This window comes from Schistocerca gregaria, chromosome 6, assembly GCF_023897955.1.
Source record: "Schistocerca gregaria isolate iqSchGreg1 chromosome 6, iqSchGreg1.2, whole genome shotgun sequence".
NCBI lineage: Eukaryota > Metazoa > Arthropoda > Insecta > Orthoptera > Acrididae > Schistocerca > Schistocerca gregaria.
Window position 1 is genome coordinate 203,097,667 of NC_064925.1, and position 22,949 is coordinate 203,120,615.

Below are 22,949 nucleotides of genomic sequence, written 5' to 3' on the forward strand. Positions count from 1 at the left end.
AACTATCGTTGTCAATGTTGCTTTGCAATTGATTCTGAAAAGAACAACCCTATTACTGAACTGTTGACAGTCACACACTCTGCCCTACCTTCTTACTCATAATGAATCCTACTCCTGTTACGCCATTTTCTGCTGTTGATATTATCCTATACTCATCTGACCAGAAATTCTTGTCTTCTTTCCATTTCACTTTGCTGACCCCGACTATATATAGGGTGAACCTTTGGGTTTCCCTTTTCGGATTTTCTAGCTTCCCTACCACGTTCTAACTTCTAACATTACACACCTCGACTCTTATTCTTTCATTGGTTATTCAATCTTTTTCTCATATCACTTCCCTCTTGGCAGACCCCTCCCTGAGTTCCAAATAGAGGACCATTCTGGAATCTTTTGTCGATGGAGAAACCAACGTGACACTTTTTCAATTACAGGCCACATGTCTTGTGGATGTATACTTGTGTCCAGAATTAAAGCAACAAACAGAAATTTTGCAAGATTGTGATTATTTTTCTACATGACAGTGAAAACAGGTAATAGTAAAGTACATACAATGTAAAGAATACAGAATGTAAAATGAAAGAATACAGACTGTAAAGAACTGCAACATGCGTAACGCTGGCCAAAAATTTTCTTCCCCCCCCCCCTCCCCCAACTTAATGGATTTGCACACACATTCCAACTGGTTAATGTGCTCAGTATATGACGTGACCACCTCTGGTAGCAATACCGGCCTCACAATGATGGGGCATGCTGTGAATAATGTCATTAATCTCACATTAAGGCAATAATGATCTTTCTTCCTGTAGAGCTGCTCTTTTAAGTCATGGAGAATGGTTGGTGAATGCTAATGTGATACAACCCCTCTCCCTAGTGCATCCCTAACATGCTCTATGGGGATCCAAATCGGGAGAGCGAGCAGGCCACACTCTGGGTGTATCATGTTCCATTTCCATGGAAACATCAACCACCCACTCTCTACGAGGTCAAGCATTACAGTCCATCAGTGCGAAGGTTGAGCACACAGCACCTTGTAACTACTGCACATGAGATCCCAAGATCTCATCACAATACCTTATAGCAGTTAAACCTTGCTGATTCACCCACACAGTTTCCTGAAGATGTGTTTGAATGGTCAACATAATCACCATTACGAATCCTCCTTGATATCGGTTCCTGAAATCGTGTTCCATGTTCCCTCCAAATGGGGATCCACTGAGAATCACTCTCCAAGCAAATTGGGACTCATCTGTAGGAAAAAAAAAAAAAAAAAAAAAAAAAAAAAAAAAAAAAAAAAAAAAAAGGTTGGCCCACCATTCGAATGTCCAGGTGGCATGTTGATGGCTTCACTCTAAACGTTCCCTTCTGTGAAGATGTGTCAGAGGTACACATACAGCAGTTTTCTGACAATAAAGGCCACTCTGCTGAAGCCTTCTTTACTGCATAAAGTTTGCCTCACTAAACACGTCCAATGGGTGCTGCGAGATCAGATGACAGTTTCCATGCAGTACTAAGGTGGTACAGCCAAATAAAAGTCCTCTTTTTTTTATGCCATGCTTTGTCGGCACTGCCCTGGTCTTCGGAATACAGTTTTGGTCTCTATAAACTGTCGCCACATCCAAGAAATAACAAAACAATTCACATTAAGCCATCGGGCCTCACCAGTTTGCGACTGTCCTGCTTCCAGTCTTCCCACAGCCCTCCACCACAGAGGGTGTTGTAGGTGTCTTCTCTGTGCCGTACTGTATGTGACTGTGCACACAGCAATTGTGTGTGTGTGGGACTACCCAGCAAGCACCATGCTGTTTAATAGGTGCCCTGATCTCATGGCTGGTGTGGCTGTCCATTGAATGGAATGTCATCTTTGGTGCAGAGCATGACAGTACAGACATCTGTTGAACATTTGTATTATTATATCATGAATTAGATACAGGGCAGAAAAATAGTGGTTTGTAGCTTTAATTTTGGACAACAGTGTACATTATGTCTCTTTAATGCAGTTGTTTCGATTGCTTTCTGCACCATGATGTCATTAATCATTGCTGATTCTACCATCTTTAGAGGCAATTTCCCACCCCATGGGCAAGAGAGTTCTCTGAACATATGCCCACTCCTCCATCCTCTTTGACAAGGCCTTTGACAGAATAAGGGTAACTTCTCATGCTAGAAGTCTTTGGCTGCAATGCAGATGATTTTCATTCAAAATTTAACCGGTGGCAGGGTTCAAACCCGGGACTGAGGGTGTTTCGATTACTAATAAAACATGCCTATTTCAAGACCATGGGTGTAAATGTATCCGAAGGAAACACTTTATTACTGAGTACAGTATGCATCATTAAGTTAAGGAACATTCTTCTGAGGAATCCCAGAACTGAAGAAAGTATCTGCCATTATTCATGGGAAGAAGTTCGAAAGTGGATTATGTTGGGGCTACAAACAATTGGGTCAATGAAATGTGTATCAACTGACCTTTTGTGCTGAAAGATATTTCTCAGTCTACAAAAATGCACCGAGAGAGAACAAAAAAGTTTCACTTTATAAAACTCAGAAATAGTCAACCTGTACCGCAATAAAATACAAAGATATGTAAAAGTGTTTGGTGCAGTTGTTATATCTGTTACTGCTGCTACAATAGCACTTTATCAAGATTTAAATGAGTTTGACCGATGGGACACAGCATCTCCAAGGTAGTGAAGAAATGGGAACTTTCCTGTACAACCATTTCAGGCAAACCATCAAATCTCTGGCATTGCTGCATCCAGAAAAAGATCCTATAAGAATGGGACCAATGATGACTGAAGAGAATCGTTCAACATGACAGAAGTGTAACCTTTCCAGAAACTGCTGCAGGCTTCAATGCTGGGCCTTTAACAAGTGTCAGCATTGAACCAGTCAACAAAACATCATTGATATGGGCTTTCGGAGCCAAAGATCCACTTGTGTACCTTTGATGACTGCACAACACAAAGCTTTACGCCTCGCATGGGTTCATCAACACTGACACATTGGACTATCGATGACTGGAAACATGTTGTGTAGTCGGACGAGTCTCGTTTAAAATTGTGTCGAGCAGATGGACGTGTACAGTATGGAGGCAACAACCTTAATCAATGGCCCCTTCACGTCAGCAGGGGACTGTTAAAGCTGTTGGAGGCTCTGTAATGGTGTGAGGTGTGTCGAGTTGGAGAGGTATGGGACCCCTGATATGTCTAGATACGACTCTGACAGGTAACATGTACGCAAGCATACTGTCTTATGACCTACATCCATTCATGTCAATTGTGCATTCCGATGGACTTGGGCAATTCCAGGAGGACACTGCAATAACCCACGCCTAGAATTGCTGCAGATTGGCTCCAGGAACACTTTTCTGTGTTTAAACATATTCACTGACACCAAACATCACAGACATGAGCATATCTGGCATTCCTTGCAATGTGCTGTTCATACTCTTACAGATTTATGGACAGCCCTGCAAGATTCATGGTGTCAATTCCATCCAGCACTACTTCACACATTAGTAGAGTCCATGTTGCATCATGTTGCGGCACTTCTGCTTGCTTGCAGTGGTCCTACACAATGCTACAACAGGTGTACCAGTTTCTTTGACACTTCAGTGTATAAGTATACACTTCAAGTGAATGTATTTATGTGAGTTATACATTAAAAGAATTAATTCTTCAGTAAAACATTTCCCATTTTTTTCAAGTGCCAATGTATTCATAAAAGAATACAAATCTGGGCTCCAGTCATGACCCACACCACATGTGAATACTAACTCAGATCCCATAGTAAAGTTTTAATGTACAGTTTTTTCCTAAGAAGCCAGTGTTCAATATAGGATAAAAAAGTTTTCTTATGACTCTTCATGTGTTGCCCAGTACGAGCCTGTTCTTGGAGAACTGCAACTTGATCTCACGATTAGCGTGTAGTACACATGGCGGTCAGAACACAAATGTATGCCACGAACAGTAACTTCTCACTACGTACCACAAAATTATGACTGATGGAGCCCCAAATTTGCACTAGCTGTTGGTGTGTAATTTTCCATGTCCTTCTTCTAATAATTTCCGGGTATGCAGCCGGATCCCGTCGACATTCTGCAGAATGGCAGAATGTCGACGGGATCCAGCTGCATACCCGGAAATTATTAGAAGAACAAATACGCCGGGAAAATTTCAGAAGTCACTTCCATGTCCTTATCCCTCAAGCTGAAGTACCAGTCAAAATGAAATCCCACTTTTTTTCATGCACACACTCATTTCATTTCACAACCGTGGAGGACAGGAATAGGAGGATCATGGTGCCTCGTTTCGCCCAACAATTTCAATGATGAATTATTTAAACAAAAGTAAAAGTAAAAACCACCCCAATTACTGTATAGTGAAAAGGTGCTGGCAGTAACACAAGACAAATGACCAAAAATTTAAGGAATTTCAAATGACAAGAATGTAAAAGAATGCAAATTATACACAATTTGTAAGCAATAATAGTCACTCTCTTACCCCTTCCTGTTCATTTTTCTTCATACGTTTCTCTACTTTGTTTTTGCCTGGCCCTTTGCCATGAAATTTATGTGACAGGTACCTAGAAACAAATAATAAATAGAATAAGAACAATACATATATTGATATTAGTCAGCAAACCACTCTTTTATTAATCAAATTTCTGAACACACATTTCAATTAGCACTAATGACATATATGCAACAGCCCCAGTTGTAAATTTAGCATTGACCTCATGATATAATGCCTTCACGCTAACCTCTGCATCACAATTTTACAACTGATATATTATTAACGGCACTTTCAAACTTTTTTATTTTCCCCTATCTTGATAAAATTTTATGTTAATGTAAATTTTAGGTCAAGTCTGAAAAGGCGTTCATACCAAAACAAAGCCGTCAGTAAAAGTGACACATTAGCTCAGAAGAGCCTGATCAGTGGAAGGTCTGTTCGTAAGTCATGCCACATAATGGGCTTACTGGCTGGTGTTTAATACCTTCCCACATTACTGTTTGCAGATGACGAGGTGCTGATTACCATCAATACTGAAGAGACGCTAAAGCGCGAAAAAAGAATTAGTGCTAGAGTGTTAGTCCAGTATGGCATGCCTGAAAGCTACTGTGAAGTCTGGAAACAAGCAGAGAAGTACTGGCAAAAAAATCTGTGGGGTTAGATTATGAGTTGTGCCTGGATAGCTCAGTCAGTAACAGCACTGTCCATGAAAGGCAGGATTCTGGGTTCGAGATCCAGTTGGGCACACAGTTTTAAACTACCAGGAATTCTATCACCTACTATAGTTAACTCCTCATTTATGTATTCTTCCACCATTCACTGCTTTGTTTGCACCCTATACTCCCTGAACATTATTTCTAATTCTTAAATATTTTTCATTTTCTTCCACCACAAAATTCCAGCTACTTTTGTTATTGACGTTCAGTTTTTCTGTATCATCTCTTCATTTTTTGCTCAAAGTGTAATTTTCTTTATGGTGTACCAATATGTTAGTTTCATTACAGGCCACACACATTGGCTGACACTATCACTTATAGCAATACACTAAATTAACATAACTGTTAACTTTAATGAAATCATGGCCTAAAAACATAAATGTACACTATATAAAAAAAATTAAATTAATCACTGTATGGGAAGGGAAGAGCAAGTGCAACAAACACATCACAAAAACCAAGTATATAGGAAAATACAGAATATACTTGAATGAAAGTTTGATGCAAATGTCATGTGAAATGATGTACTGCATTAATATACTTCATACACATCTTACTCACCTGAATGCTTCTTTGGCATTCAGAACATGACCATCATCATCAATATAATCAAGTTTTACATTAGGTTTGTATCCATCCTTTTCTTTGAACTCTGAAGTTGGCCCATTATACCGTTCACGTCGACCAAACTTATCATCATCTCTGTAAACAAAAAAATTTAAATTCTTAGTTGTGGTTACAAATAGCACAACAAAAAATGAAATACCTGAAAACAATATCTGAAACATACATGTGGGTTTTGTCCTCAATAGAGTAATTCTGCGCCTGCAAATGAGCAAAACGAGAAGCTGACGGTTTGTTCATATCTTCCTTCTCAAGATAACCCTTGCTGACTGCTAAGCGCAGAGCTCCTGCTACTCCAACTCCAACATCGGGTTCTGCATCTAGAATGGGAACTTCTGCTGGTAGGACATCAACTGGTCTCTCATCTGTGCAAGAAAACAAACAATGGTGAAAGTTAATTTAGCGTTGGTACCTAACAACCTAGCAAGTGATTTCCTTCTTTACAAAATTTCTGGCTCACCAATTTCTACTTCATTCCAAGCCCCTCTTTTGCCTTCTTCATCTTGCTTGTTCTTCTCTTCCACCAATTCTCGTTCAAAGTCCTGAAAATGAAAGACTATCATTATGCATCCGTGTGGAAGCCGAGGGGGGGGGGGGGGGGCGTGCAGGAAGGGGTAACAATAAGAGCACATGGTATGATAACCTGGAAGAGGCCAACAATTTACAGGGATGAGGTGGGCACAAGGAGTTACAGGGAGAAAATTTAATATTAAAGTCAAAATGCTATTCCTTATTCTTTTCTGTGTTTGTTATTTTCAAGTTCATACCAGCAGTTCTTCAGCATCCTCATCCCTATTTCCTGAAAGGCCATATGTTGGGATATCACCTAGAGTTCTACAAAATTCAGCTGTCGCATTGAGTACAATTGACCCTCCTTGTTCAGAGCCATCTTCTGCTGCCTCATCAAGAATAGTTTTGGCAACCTAAAACAAAATGAATGAGTTATATAAAATTTATTTTCAGAATGGAAAATATGAAATCATATGTAAGATAGCAGAAACAATGCGAAGCAAAACAGTATTTTAATATGCCCCAGAAGTTTCAGACATTTGTGATGTAATCAGCAAGTCATAACTGAAATGAATTACCTTCTCAACACTTGATGATTGTTCACTCATCTCCTTAAGTTTGAGTTTCCTTGCCTTTTTCAGAGCTAAATGAAGCTCAAGTTCACTTTCATCTTGATCAAGTTTGAGACCATTCAAATCTTCAGGAGGAGCTGTAGAATTAAGCTTATAATAATTGGTTTGTTTCCAAAATAATATGGCAATATTGTTTACATAAGGAACAAGTAAAACCACTAAGTGCATCACTGACTAATTTTGCAGGCACATTCAGTGGTAGATGTAGACACTGGCTGCAAAAGTGTCGAAAAGGTTTCAAATCACATGCAAAGTTTATCGAAAATCACTATGTGTTCTCATTCTCAAAAATTGGATGAATATAGTCTGAGTAACTTGAGTGCCATGAGATATGCTGCCTCAAGAGAATACACAAGTTTATAAATTAATACTTGACTTAATGCACTCAAACTGATATTAGTCTTGACCACCATATTTATTAATTTTATTCTGTCTTATGCGTTTCAATCTAACTTCTTTCTCAAACACTCTGCATCAGAAATACACGAAAAGTTATCAGTGAAAAAACATTAAGATAGTTACATAAAGTGTACACCATAAAAATGGAAGTAGTATACACTCAGTGAAAAACATCAATAACATTACATAAAATGCAAATCATAAAAATCGAATATATGTAATACATTCATATGTAAAATCTACACTAGATTTGTCACACATTGATCAAAATATCTTATCCATCTTATGTAATGACATTTGAGTGCAGACTAACAGTACACACCAAAGCCTTAAGCCTTAGGTAAAGGAGACTGCTGGATGGCAGTACTGCATGGTAGTTATGAAAGTCATATCTTTAAAAATATCACAAGTATTGATACAATTCATTAATATAACACAGTGTTAATTTTCTATTACATCTATTACATAAATAAAAAAACTGGATATGTAATAGACAAAATGTAAAATTGTTTCTTATTAGTACTATAATAATGTGGTGTATCCACACTTCTGTAATTTTTTAACTTTTTTATTTATTTTTTAATTATATGACTGTCATATAACTGCAATATAGTAATGCCATGCAGCAGTTTTCTTTATCTTGTACTTTGGTGTGTACAGTTAAGACAGTTTGCATTCAAATGCTGTTACATAAGGCAGGCCAGATACTCTGTATCCATGTTTGACAAATCTGATTTAGGTTTTGCATATTTATGTATTACTCATACTCCATTTTTACAATGTGCGTTTTACTTAATTTTATCAATGCTTTTTACTGTGTGTTTGCTTCTTCTGTTTTTACAGTGTACATTTCATGTAAATGTCCTCATTTTTTTCACTGATAACTTTTTGTGTATTTTGTGTATTTGAGAATGAAGTAAGGTTCAAACACGTAAGACAAAATAAAATTAATAAATATGGTGGTCAAGATTAATATCAGTTTATGGGTGCAATAATAGTGCAACAATCTTTCAACATTTATACAAAATAAATTGATTAAAAAGTTAGTAACAAAACATTTAAATAAGATAATTACACAAAAAATGGTGCTCGAAAATACACAAAAGTACAAAGTGAAATAATAGCAATACTTTTCATTTATAATGCTGCAACCAGCTTGAGGAACTTATCAATTGTTCAAACCCCATGGTCTAGAAGGGACTGAGAATAATGCCAAAAATTTACAAGCCATCAATGCTCTGAATATCACTAGCCAAAATGGAGTTCATATCTACAGACAAACAGAAGAACTGAGTGCAAGAGTCGAATAATAACCAAAGGCAAAATTCTAAGAAAAACAAGAAAAACTTTTCACACTATATTTTATAAACAATTGATTAAATATTTGCATTTAATATGGACTGTAACCCAAAATGATATATTGTATAACTTTCCTACATCTTATTTTATCCATAAAGACTATAAAAGGAGCAAAACATGTGATGGATTTACCCAGCTCTTGCATTCATTTATTAAGACTGACACATAGGGTCCACTGAACAGAATTTCACTATCAGAAAGCAATTATTTATTCAACAAGACAACAAAAAAAGTAGAAGAAATATATTTCAAACTATTTAAAGAATTATGAAAATCAAGAAAAAAGATGTTTCAGAAGACAGTCAAGCCTTTAGTCATGTTCTTAGTAAAAATAGAAATAAATTATAGGAGAATATTTGTACAACTTTGCTTTGTGGCACAAACCAAAAGTACTTTAAAAGAAATTAGCAAAAAAGTGGCCTAATCTGTGTGTACGTTAAAACTTCCAAAACATCCTATAGCATATGATTTTTCAAACCTCTTCAAATGATGAATCATTATCAGATATTACCTCACCAGCTACACATTTGAGATCCATGTGTGTCAGAGACACTTTTCTGCAAGTTTAATTGCAACTGCATATTTCTGGCTATTGAGAGGCAATGGAGGCTACTCTGGGAGGAAGGTAGAGCTGGCAGAGGCTGCAAGTAAGATGGGGCTGGACGTTTTAGCTGTTAGTGACATTCGGGTAAGGGGTGAGAAAGAAGAGGATGTGGGAGAATACAAGGTCAACCTGTCAGAAGTCAAAGCAGGAATAGCACAATGGGGTGTAGGGCTTTACATCAGGAAAGAAATGGAACCCAGAGTAGTTGCAGTAAGGTATGTAAACAAATGACTGATGTGGATACATTTGACAGTGTCTAGCAAGAAAATTAGGATTGTGTCAGTATATTCGCAGTGTGAAGGGATAGATCAAGATAAGCTGGATATTTTTTATGAGGCACTCAGTGATGTAGTTGTTACAGTAAAGGACAAGGACAGTGTTCTGCTCATGGGTGATTTTAATGCCAGGATTGGAAATCTCACAGAAGGGTATGAAAAGGTTATGGATAAATTTGGAGAGGATATGGAGGCCAGCAGGAACAGGAAACAAGTCTTGGATTTCTGTGCCAGTATGGGCTTAGTAATCACAAACTCCTTTTTTAAACATAAGAACATTCACCGGGATACTTGGGAAGGCAGGGGAACCAGATCTGCCATTGACTATATAATAACAGACCTGGAATGCAGGAAGGCTGTGAGGGACACACTTGTATTCAGGGGATTCTTTGATGATCATTATTTAATCTGCATTGAAATTGGGATTGTGAGGCCGAAAGTGCAGAAGGTCAGGTCCATATGTAGGAGGATAAGAGTGGAGAAACTTCAGGATAAGGAAATCAGGCACAAGTACATAACAATGATCTCTGAAAGGTACCAGTTAGTTGAATGTACTGCGATCTCAGAAAGGTACCAGTTAGTTGAATGTCAATTACAGTCATTGGAAAAGGAATGGACAAGGTACAGGGACACAGTACTAGAAGTGGCTAAAGAATGTCTTGGAACAGTAGTGTGTAAAGATAGGATGAAGCAAACAGCTTGGTGGAATGACATAGTCAAGGCAGCCTGTAAAAGGAAAAAGAAAGCGTATCAAAAATGGCTACATACTAGAACTCAGGTAGACAGAGAAAGTTATGTTGAAGAAAGAAACAAAGCCAAACTGATAATTGCAGCATGCAAGAAGAAATCTTGGGAAGACTTTGGGTCAAGCTGCTGGAAAACCATTCTGGAGTGTAATTAGTAGTCTTCGAAAGGGAGGTAAGAAGGATATGACAAGTATTTTGGACAGGTCAGGAAAACTGCTGGTGAATCCTGCGGATTCCTTGGGCAGATGGAGGGAATATTTTTAAGAGTTGCTCAATGTAGGTGAAAATACGAGCAGCAATGTTTCAGATTTCGTGGTAGAATGTCATAGGAATGATGATGGAAATAGGATCACATTTGAGGAAGCGGAAAAAATGGTCAACTGATTGCAGTGCAATAAAGCAGCTGGGGTGGATGAAATTAAGTCGGAACTCATCAAATACAGTGGAACGTCAGGTCTTAAATGGCTACACAGGATAATTGAAATGGCCTGGGAGTCGGGACAGGTTCCATCAGACTCAACAAAAGCAGTAATCACACCAATCTATAAACATGGAAACAGAAAAGATTGTAACAACTACAGAGGTATCTCTGTTGTGGGTAAAATCTTCTCAGGTATTGTTGAAAGGAAAGTGCGGGTATTAGTTGAGGACCAATTGGATGAAAATCAGTGTGGGTTTAGGCCTCTTAGAGGTTGTCAGCACCAGATCTTTAGCTTACGGCAAATAATGGAGAAGTGTTATGAGTGGAACAGGGAATTGTATCTATGCTTTATAGATCTAGAAAAGGCATATGACTGGGAAGTTACTGTCTGTTCTCGAGATTATGGAATAGGAGGCAAACTTTTGCAATCAATTAAAGGTCTTTACAAGGATAGTCAGGCAGCAGTTAGAGTTGGCTGTAAATTGAGTTCATGGTTCAGAGTAGTTTCAGGGGTAAGACAAGGCTGCAACCTGTCTCCACTGTTGTTCATACTATACATGGATCATATGTTGAAAACAATAGACTGGCTGAACGAGATTAGGATATGTGAACACAAAATAAGCAGTCTTGTATATGCGGATGACTTAGTTGTGATGGCAGATTCAATTGAAAGTTTGCAAAGTAATATTTCAGAGCTAGATCAGAAATGTGAGGACTATGGTATGAAGATTATCATGTCCAAAACGAAAGTAATGTCAGTGGGAAAGAGATATAAACAGATTGAGTGCCAAATAGGAGGAACAAAGTTAGAACAGGTGGACTGTTTCAAGTACTTAGGATGCATATTCTCACAAGATGGCAACATAGTGAAAGAACTGGAAGCGAGGTGTAGCAAAGCTAATGCAGTGAGCGCTCAGCTACCATCTACTCTCTTCTGCAAGAAGAAAATCAGTACCAAGACTAAGTTATCTGTGCACCGTTCAATCTTTCGACCAACTTTGTTGTATGGGAGTGAAAGCTGGGTGGATTCAGGTTACCTTATCAACAAGAATGAGGTTACGGATATGAAAGTAGCTAGGATGATTGCAGGTACTAGTAAATGGGAACAATGGCAGGAGGGTGTCCACAATGAGGAAATCAAAGAAAAACTGGGAATGAACTCAATAGATGTAGCAGTCAGGACGAACAGGCTTAGATGGTGGGGTCATGTTACACACATGGGAGAAGCAAGGTTACCCAAGAGACTCATGGGTTCAGCAGTAAAGGGTAGGAGGAGTCGGGGCAGACCAAGGAGAAGGTACCTGGATTCGGTTAAGAAAGATTTTGAAGTAATAGGTTTAACATCAGAAGAGGCACCAATGTTAGCACTGAATAGGGGATCATGGAGGAATTTTATAAGGGGGACTATACTCCAGACTGAACGCTGAAAGGCATAATCAGTCTTAAATAATGATGATGATGATGATAGGCAGTGTAATTGTGTAGAACATAGATGCATGTAGTTTTGGAACTAGCTTATTTTTAACACCTCCCTCCCTTCATAGATGAATTTGTGATGTTTACTTGTCATAAATGATTCACTGCCATTCTTCATCGCCTTCATAAAAAACGGTCACAGATGCTATTTAAAATCAAGTATCATGTGCTACTGCACTTTCACTACTTCTTCTGGCACAAAATATACTCTTTCTTCTTTCTGATCTTCCCTGTTTGGGAAAACACATGACGACAAGACATAAATGATTGGACACACCAAGGAAAATTTTAATTCCTCATAAATCTGCCTGATGCAGCCAGTGTACTCAAGTACTAAGCCATCAAATATTTTTATTCCTTATTGCACAGTTATCTGTGATGATACGCAGCACTTTTTATGTAATGATTTAAGACTGATACAGATTCATTCAAGTAAGTCTTTTTATAGCAGTGGAGACAGAGGCTAGTTTGACAGACAGCAAGAATCAGATACTTCCAGCTATTATTGACTTCTTGCACTCTACAAAAACATCACTAAAGAAATTTCATTTACCTACCACAATATGGAACACTTGTAAAAAATTTAAACACTAGACGACAGAGGAGAGCGCGCTCTCTCTCTCTCTCTCTCTCTCTCTCTCTCTCTCTCTCTCTCTCACACACACACACACACACACACACACACACACACACACACACACTTTTCATGCATCCAGCGCTACATTGACACAGTAGAACAACGGAAAGTTGTTGCTACGATCATTTATTTTCAGACGGCTAGTTTTGGTCTTTTGGTCAAACTATCTTCAAAGTCATTTACATAAGCATCCAATTGCATAAGAAACATTTTAACTGAAATGTGAATATTGCTGATGCCTAGAGTAAAGAGTTGTAAGTGAATGTTTTTAGTGGGCTAATACAACAATGAAAACAATAAATTTTTATAAATACAATGCAATTGGATAGATAATAAAATCTAACCAGCAAGCAGCAGCAAAACATGTACATAAAAGGAGGTTATAATTATGCAAGCTTTCGGAGCCAGTGGCTCTTCCTTCCTGCAGAACGGCTGAAAGGGAAGGAAGAGGGGTGAAGGAAAAGAACTGAAGAGGTCTATAAAAAGGGGTAGATTTTGATAAAGTCGCCCAGAACCATGGGTCAGGGGAGACTTGCTGGACAGGATGAGAAGGAAAGTACCTCTCCCTAGACTTCTCTAGTCCTTTTCCTTGACGCCTCCTCTTCCCCCTTCAATCCTTCTGATGGAAGGAGCAACTAACTCCATAAGCTTGCATAATTATAACCTCCTTTTATGTGTGCATTCTGCTGCCACTTGGCGAGTACATTTTTTATCTATTCAATTACACTATATTTCCAAAAGTTTTTAGTGGGATATAAATAATGGAAGGAGTAAAAATAACAACTCACTACATAGCTTAGACCTTGAGTAGGTAATAGACAAACAAATACGACTGAGAAATGTGACGGGTTTCCAATGAATCCTTTGTACAAAAGCTAGCAATAGCCTCACTTTCGTTTATGTACCTATTAACAACTTGTGGCCTCAACTATTTGGTGTGTTCTTACTTTTAATCCTTCAATGATTTATGTCTAGTACAGACTGACAATGCTGACTGTCTACAGTATTAAATGTTTTGTCAAGGTGTCAATAAAACTTACGTGGTAGATCATCTACATCCATCACTTCATCTGGTTCTTGTTTCACAACAACTTGATTCAATGGATTTATAACACTCTCATCTGCATCACTACCTTCTTCTCGTTTAATAGATCTTGTAGCGAAGTCCCACGTGCTGGGTACCTGATTAGCTAACTCTTCTGCTTTCAGAGGCTTCTTGCGAATTTTTCGAACCTTTACATGAAATAGAACAAAATCTTAAATTCGGTTAGGTGTCACTGAACAACCTGTCTCTCTTAGATTACAAGTGCAGATATTAGCGCTTCATCATAGCTTACATAACTGGATCAATACAGTAAGTATTAAATAAATGGATAAATGTTTAACCATTTATCATTAAAATTCATCAACTGAAAATGGGTACTTACCTTCTTTTTGGGTTTTTTGAACTTTACTTCTACTTCTTCTGCAGTATAGTACTCCGATGCAAGCTGTGGTGCAGGAAGAACAAGGGATTCCACTCTTTTCTTTTGCAGGCGATTACGCACTGCCTCTAAGGCTTGCTTTTGTTTTTCTGCAGTCACATCTTCTCCTATGAAAAGAGAAAGACATCTGTGATGCACTTGAACAGATCACAAATAAAAATTTCCAGAGCCATACAGAGATTATTTTCTGTAAGAACCTGTTTACATCTCAGACTCCAGCAGTACTCAGAGTGAACTATGTTTATTAATTTGCTCATTATTGTAAAACTAACCTATTGCAAAACTTTGTTTCGTTGCACCCTTGATTTCCTCGTCATATTTACTTAGGATTTCTTTTCTCCTATAATTTCCAAATTCATCAAAACCTTCGTCTTCGTAAACATTATAGCCCCTCGAATTTGGTTTTAGTTTCTTATTTTCAACATTCTGCAAGAAAAGTGTATGAAGTATTAGGTACAAAACTTTAACACTCTAAAGCCGTGACAACCAGACATGCTTTCAAACTTTACCTTCTCATAGCGTTCCTCATCCATGAGATTCACATTCACTAAAACATCGTCTTCCTCATCCAACACATCCTTATCTTTAAGTGTCAGAATAACCTCCCTCTCTTCCATAAACCGGTCCTGAAAATGAAGAGAGTTTAGTAGATCCAATATTTAACTTTATCAATTGACCTAACATGTGCAAAATATGTTACATTCTTACAACAGCATGTTCAACACGAAGTCCACGAAGATCCTTTGATGTATAGGCTTCTCGCTTTTCATTTCTGATCTCATCTTCCACCAAGTCTCCAACTCCAAACTCAGCATCAAGCTCTTCCAGCATTTTTGCCTGGGTGAAGACAAAAAAGTGGAAAACAACAACAACAACAACACCAAAGATATGTGAAAGTACTGGTAATAAAAAAAAGCTACATAATACATCATTATGTTGCAGCAAATGGCCACACCTGTTTCTCTGCTTTTTCCTTTTCTTGTTGTAGTTTTCTATTCTTCTGCACCCAAGCTGCCACATCGTTGTATTCTTCATCGTCAGATTCTCCTAAAGGTTTTACTTTCAGCATCTTTGATTCTAAGAGCCTCCTTTCCCTGTGTTCCTGCACCTTCTGTCTGACCTTTTCAGTTTTCACTTTCTCTGTTATGCTTTCTAAAGAAAAGAAAAAAAGTAAAATTGAATTATATTTTCTGGGCCACACACCATTTTGTTTGTTTTAACTGTTATATGCTTTCTACACCACTAACCTGCAGGCTTATGAACAAACTCTCCCATGTCTGTTCCACCAAGTGTTGCTCCCGATTCCTCTCTCTCCTTCATTTTTTCTTTCTGTTCAGCCGTTGGGGCAGCAGGTTCTACTGCCAATGGTTTCAACCCCAATCGTGCTCGCAATCTATTTGTCTCTTCGATTGATAATGACTGGTAGGACTGAGTGTCAGTTGCAGGAGTAGCAGTAGCAGTGGCAGTGGCAGCATTAGCAGGAGCAGCAGCAGTAGCATCATTTTCTTTGCTCTTTGATAACGATATTGATGGCGGAGGTGGTGGTGAAGGTCTTGCCGAGATTTTTGGAGGGGGTGGTACAACCACAACATCATCATCTAAAAAGAATTTTTCTTTGTTCAATTGTTGAAAACAAAAACCACAAAAGTGAAACAAATCAAATACATTTTTACTATGCTTTAAATACTTAAGTATTTTGTTAATTACAGAACTACAGAAACTGCAACACAAAAAGGCAGCAAGAACTGTAATAACATTAAATGTCACTGGTTCACACAGGTGGAGGTTTCATGAGGTAAACAGAAAATGAAAAACTGGAAACACTGATTATTTCAGTTAACAAAATATTTCATTTTCATTAATGAACTAATAAAATAACTATACATATATACATGCATAATATATATATATATATATATATATATATATATATATATATATATATATATATATATATATATATACTACCCTATCAATTTAAAAAATAAAAAGCTATCTATTGGGAAACACAATTTCCACTCTAATGCTATCAACTTTCATTCCTTCAGGTATCCTCCTGGGCAATTTAATCAAAACCAACACAACATTCTGAACTTATTAAAAAAGAAAGAGCAGCAAGTGCAGCTGCTGCAGTATGGAGAATTAAGTTACTTAAGTGGCCTTATAACATATGGTTTGTTTTCAGAATGAAATAATTCAACAAAATATCTCTCAGAAAACAATATTTTCAGCAAAATTAAAATGAATCTAAAAATAAAAAGCTCAAACAGTAAACAGGTAGAAAACTGTTACTACCTAATACAGAGGCTTGTTTGAAATATGAGCTATGCTTAAGTTTGAAACAGAACATTTTCAAATTAAATTAACGAAACAGGGAAGGGGAGACACCTGACAGGAATTAATGAAACAAAGTGAGCTCATAACTCATTATCCAAGAGAAAACATTTTCCACATCAGTGACTCCATTGTTTCAGGCAGTGGTACCCTCATATACATCATTATTTATTTAACTGATCCTATTTTCTGCTACTCACTCGCCCATATCCACATACTGTGAATGCAATGGAAACACTTAAGTTAGTCCTTCACTATTTCAGAGGCTAGTACAGCATGCACACATTTACTGACTTTCATGTTCCTCAATACTAACCTGCATGCTATTACCAACATACTATATGCCAAAACACTTTCGTCACTTCCAACATTTAGTTTTACTAAAATCAAATGTTCTAATTTTTAATTAGTAAAAATGTTTCACTTCATTTGTATTATTATATTAAACACCATTACATAGTTTACAAGTTCACAGTACACTCAGTGTATGGCAGAGAATACACTCAACCATATTCCACTCACAAATATGCCCTAATCTCTCTTACAACATGTAAAAGATACATAATTATTCACTAAATGTGTGTGGCTTGGGCAGTGGACGGACATGGGGGGGGGGGGGGGGGGGGAGGGAGAGGGAGAGGGAATTGTGCATAACACCATTATTTGCTTTGTGTGCTGATGAACATATGACTAAAGCTGGATGTTTAAAGTTAGGAACAAAATTTTTTAATAAGCTTGTAAAAGCATACTACTTACTTTGTGAAGAATTATGTAATTACGAATACCATTCCCCTCATATTACATGTTCCTGAAGTGTGACCTACGACACAAATAGACTACTTGATATATGCCCAATGAGTGTGCTTTGGTGGCTCAACAATAAGTACCAGATTACAAATACAGAAGTCAAGACTCCATTGGACCCCAGGATTTTTTTCTGACATTTGGTGTTTTTTTCACATCTGGCAATTTTTGTTGAAGTGAAAAGTGCCAAGTTAGGAAATGGTTTGAAGTCTAAATTAAACTGAAGTTTTCCTGTAAATGGCTAAAACAAATCAAAGATAGGAAGAAAGCAACAGCATACCACCTTCAACGAGACCACGCCCAGAAAAGCATTGTGGTATTCAAATTGACCTTCTAGTTGTGGATATTTTATTTTCACACCAAATACAGTGTAAATTATAAGGCCATTATCACTAGATTACTTTGCAGTGTGTTTTTAACCTCAAACTGCGTTGACTTCTCATTTTCTCATATTAAGGTGCTCTGCAAATCAATGTTAAAGAGAAAAAGATCACTCAGCCATAGTCAACTGAAAAAAGGTGCCATAACACTGATGTGGTCCATCCACACATTTAATATCAAATTGCAAACAGAATCATTAGTAAGAATATGAAAGACAGATGACACCAATGTAATATGCTGGAAGAAGTAGTGCTGTAATATTCTTGATTATTTTGCCATTTTTTATTTAATGACAGCATAATAATGCAAGTCCATCACACTGATGCTAGGCTATCTAAAAGTGTTGGAGAAAAGTATAAGCATTCACCCTAGCAACTTCATAAAGCACTGTGGTGCTCAAATTAATCTTCAAGTTGAAGACTTTTTTCATTCAGTAACTATCTGATGTTACTACCACAAAAAACATGAGTGGCTGTAGTTTATTTGGAAACAAGCATTCAATGTCCAGTGACAAATCTGTTTTAAAAGTTATCCAAAAACAAATTAACCTGAAAATTAAAATATTGGGTAGTACATTTACATGTTCATAGATGAAATAAGAAATGAAACATAGAAAATTTGTGTGTTCAATAAATGACATTTCCATGGTTGGAAGGTTTTGTACAGTGAACATGGGAAGTACTAGGTTGTATGTTCAGTATAGAAGCCATAGAGGTATTTGTAGAATCTAAGTTTCTAATGTGTTTCTATAATGTTTCAGTTTTTGAAGGAAATTTGACAACTTTAATAACTTTTACTGTATAATTTAAAGTTCTCCAGTCCTTCTACATATGAATGATGTACTACACTGTTTTCAAAATCTATGTAGATTAACAGATCTACTAATCACACAGGAGACAGCTAAGAAAACAGCTTTTTTTGACTTGTTCTGCAGAATAATACCAGGTCCTCCAATTAATTAAAAACAGGTTTAAAGGATATTTTCCTAGCACTCATGACAACAACCACAATTTGATTAAACTGCAGTATCTTAAACAATGTTTCAAATCAAGCTGCCTTCTCACTAACATCCTAATGAACAAAGGCTGGCAGAGTTAAAGTAAACTTTTTCAAAATGATTTTTCTCCATTCCTAGAGAAAGGGCAGCTCGAGAGGGAGGGGGGGGGGGGGGGACGAGTTATTTCAATGATAAAGTACATCCATAGACATAAATAATACTACAGGTGTGTTACAAATGGAATTCTCAGTAGACCTAAATCAATGACAATGGGCAGCGGCATCAAATAAGTAAAGATGCAAGTATAATAGAAATAAAAGAAAACTTAAGTTTTTAATGTAAGTAACACTGTCTACATAGGAGTTAGGAAAGTTGATATAACTTATTTGCAGCATCTCTGCAGACTGCGCACATTGCAGGACCTTTTGCAGTTCTTCTAATGGGAGGTTCTGGTGTGTTAGGTTTACGAAAAAGATGTTGTGTCACATGAATTTAACTCAGTTCTGGAGTTGACACACACTTGTGTCAAGGCTTTAGCAGAAAATGCTAAGATTACAGATGTGCTTATACACTCCAATGGACGATTCTAAACAAGTATTAAGTCAATTAAAAATAGTTCTTCAGAAATACTTTAACTGCTCTGTATTTCCACTTTTTAAATATAAGTAATAAGTCTGGGCTTAGCAGCCAGAGACAGTAGTCAGGAGTGCAAATTTTTTTTTTTTTTTTGTGTGTGTGTGTGTGTGTGTGTGTGTGTGTGTGTGTGTGTGTGTGTGTGTGTGTGTGTGTGTGTATGGGCGCGCGCGCCCATTTAAGAGGGTCTTTTTGCTGAAAGCTTGCTTGTTTGGCAGTCTTTTTATTGTGCCTATTTACAACTCAACATCTCCGCTATATGGTGAGCAGCAATCTATCCTTTTCATAATATTATCCTTATTCCATCTTGGATTTGCCTTTCTTTGATTCTGACTAATATGTTATCCTATAGTAACTGGTTTTGTCAGTTCTCCCTCGGTAATGATGATGAGGTGCCATACTCCAAGGAGCATAGGGGACGATGCGGGAGACCCGCACTGCCGTACTAGGCAAGGTCCTAGCGGAGGTGGTTTGCCATTGCCTTCCTCTGACCGAAGTGAGGATGAATGATGATGAGGATGAATGATGATGACGATGAAGATGACAACAACACCCAGTCATGAAGATGACACAACACCCAGTCATCCCGAGGCAGGGAAAATCCTTGACCCCACCGGGAATCAAACCCGGGACCCAGTGTGTGGTAAGAGAGAATGCCACCGCAAAGTAATCTAGTGATATAATGGCCTTATAATTTACATGTATTTGGTTTGAAAATAAAATCATCCACAACTTGGTATGTAGCTACTATCCACTAGCTATAAAATAATGACTACATATCAGAAAATTAATTTCATATAACTCAACTGCTCAGCAGTTTCTTTGAAAAATGGTGTAAGCTGAATTTCATCAGTGCTTCCTTGAAATACAATTTCCAGCCCCATTTGACCATGTTTGCACTAATACAGATAAAATTTACAGTAGCAGATCATTCTTGAAATAAAGAGCGTCTAGCACAAGAAATAATTGCCCGAGATGAAGAGAAATTTGCATTATCAAGTTTCTTTGTCAGACATTATTAAGTATATATTCTACTAATTCTGCTATCAAGCTTAACTAACAAGATATAAAAGTAAATGCTGAGAAATAACTCAACTCTTATTCACTAACTGCTCATAATAGTTAGAAAGGTTGCACTTATTGCTGACAGCAAAATGAAACTGTGGACACTAAGTTTCAACATTAGGGGAAAAGAGGATTGATTATTGGTCAACTGAAGAAGAGGAAAGGATAGGGTGCAAAGAAAACTTAAGGCAATGATGAAAATAGTTCTCAAATTTACCCTTCCAAAAACTTATCTTCTCTGTTACACTCTTCCCCCTTTCTCCTGTTACTAATTCTTTCTGCAGTTAAGATTTTTTTTCCCTTTTTAAAATACTTACTGCATGTGTCTTAGTTTTAATATCTACTGCTGTTCATAACAATTTTGAATAAGCACTTCCAAATATTGTAATCACAATTTGTTTCATATTTATAGTCACTTCCAAAGTCATTTTACACTTCAATAAGAAGGTGTGACCATCAAGAAGTTGCAATATGAGTTGTCTTTATTCAGTGACTAGTTTCAATAGCATTATCATCATCCTGTTGAATGTAATCGAGTCATACTGGCTAACTAAGGCATGCCACTACCATCATGTGTACATGATGAGAATGGCTTTGATCAAATGATAATTCTAATGAAACTGGTTACTGAATAAAGTGAAGTCATATTGCAGCTTCCTAGCCATCACAGCTTTCTTACTGAAATACCTATACTCTGGAACACTATCTACATTAAGTCGAATATTACATGACCAAGCAAAACATGCTTTATACATCTACCAACACAAAAGATTGAAAATGATGACAATGGCTCATCAAAGTTAACCAGTACGGTTAAACTGCATTCAACAAGATAAAAATTCTGTAAATAGGTCATAAATAATGTTATACTGCAGCTCCTCAAAGATCATGTCTGCCTTTTTCAAACAGTTGAAAGCTGTGAAGCACCACCATACACAATATACTTCAGTATCAGTTTGTTTAATCTTAATAACCAATAACGAATCCTGGAAAGTTCTGGGTGGAATACAAATAACAGAAGGTGTAAAAGGTAATTTGTCACTGTACAGTTGGTGTGCTCGACATAAATAACATAATTCAAAACAGAAATTATTGTTCTTATGCTTTCTGACAATGCCTTTCCCAGTAGTCAACTTTTGACAAACTGTTATTATCCAAAAGCTTAGTGGTAATTTCAATTTTTTTTCGTACCACTGGGCCAGTTACCTATAATCCTCACACCATTTGTGGTTTCTGATACAAAACTGAATGAAATCTGTTCTAAGAGTGAAGAGACAAAAAGTGATTCTAGCTTTAATTTGCCATTGAACTTTTTAGAAGATCATGGTGATAAGAATAAATTTGATTGATTCAAAAGGAATTTTTTCTACAAAAAACACATTTTTGTTTTCTTACTAGCAAACTAAGCTTTCCTACCCTTCAACCCTAAGGAATTTTACAACTTAAAGATAAGAAAAGACACTTACATGAGGAAGCATACATTTGTGCAGTGGTAATTAAGTCAGTACATATAATTAATAATAGGACAAAGGGGTCAAATGTCCTCTGTTCAAGCTTTGACCCCATCCCATGATGGAACATCTGCCACATTCATGCATACATTCTTTACTCCAGAGACTGACCAATTCTTTATCACAGGCGACAAAAATGTAGGCCTCATCTGTGCAAATACACCCTATTACCAGAAAAATCTTGCTTGTTTAATAGAACATGATGGAACCAATCAAATGACAGCATCTACTACCCATAAATAGCTTAAAATAGCCAGTTGTGAAATTTCTATAGTACTTCTCATAACCTGTTCCAAAACGTTGCCAATGGTGGAAATGGGGGCATTTGGCAGACAAATGACTACTGCCATTACAAACGAGTCATTACACAAAAAAACTAGAGGAAAACAATAGCACAAATAGCAACCAGAAGCCCTGGGGTAATTTGGGGTAGGAAAACTGGTAACAGCCAGTGTGTCATATAACTGAACTGGATTTGAAGATGACTACTTCTGCCTAAATGCCCAATATTTTATTATTGGATGCCCTTCTCCCAAAAATGCGATTAGGCAGTTCAAAATGTGCTCACTATGCATGATGACCTGGATCAGTTAAGTCTACAAAATAGTCTCTATACGTACATAACAAAATCTAATGGCCTAGATCAAATTTAATTCTGGTTCTGCTAAAACCACAAATACCCCAGATATCACAATGAATGATAAAGACAGAACTCCTGAAATAGTGTTGCCAAAGGAATACATCACACATAAAAGACCAAAACTGAACAATGAGAACTGTGACCTGCTTTAATTATGTAGGATTAACAGTTTTAAACTATCATATAT

General features: G+C 37.1%; 1 protein-coding gene across 1 annotated transcript in view; it reads right to left on the reverse strand.

The window, feature by feature from the left end:
* The window catches only part of LOC126278991 (U4/U6.U5 tri-snRNP-associated protein 1), a 65,115-nt gene that overhangs the window by 16,234 nt on the left and 25,932 nt on the right, over positions 1 to 22,949 (reverse strand). Inside the window, exons 2-14 of the mRNA XM_049979305.1 lie at positions 15,645 to 15,995; positions 15,353 to 15,549; positions 15,106 to 15,234; positions 14,907 to 15,023; positions 14,670 to 14,823; positions 14,341 to 14,504; positions 13,954 to 14,146; positions 6,943 to 7,073; positions 6,622 to 6,777; positions 6,315 to 6,396; positions 6,021 to 6,219; positions 5,792 to 5,932; positions 4,503 to 4,584 (exon numbers count right to left, since the gene is read on the reverse strand). Coding sequence (XP_049835262.1) covers positions 4,503 to 4,584; positions 5,792 to 5,932; positions 6,021 to 6,219; positions 6,315 to 6,396; positions 6,622 to 6,777; positions 6,943 to 7,073; positions 13,954 to 14,146; positions 14,341 to 14,504; positions 14,670 to 14,823; positions 14,907 to 15,023; positions 15,106 to 15,234; positions 15,353 to 15,549; positions 15,645 to 15,995 — 2,096 coding nt within the window. The remainder of the gene's footprint in view (positions 1 to 4,502; positions 4,585 to 5,791; positions 5,933 to 6,020; positions 6,220 to 6,314; positions 6,397 to 6,621; positions 6,778 to 6,942; positions 7,074 to 13,953; positions 14,147 to 14,340; positions 14,505 to 14,669; positions 14,824 to 14,906; positions 15,024 to 15,105; positions 15,235 to 15,352; positions 15,550 to 15,644; positions 15,996 to 22,949) is intronic.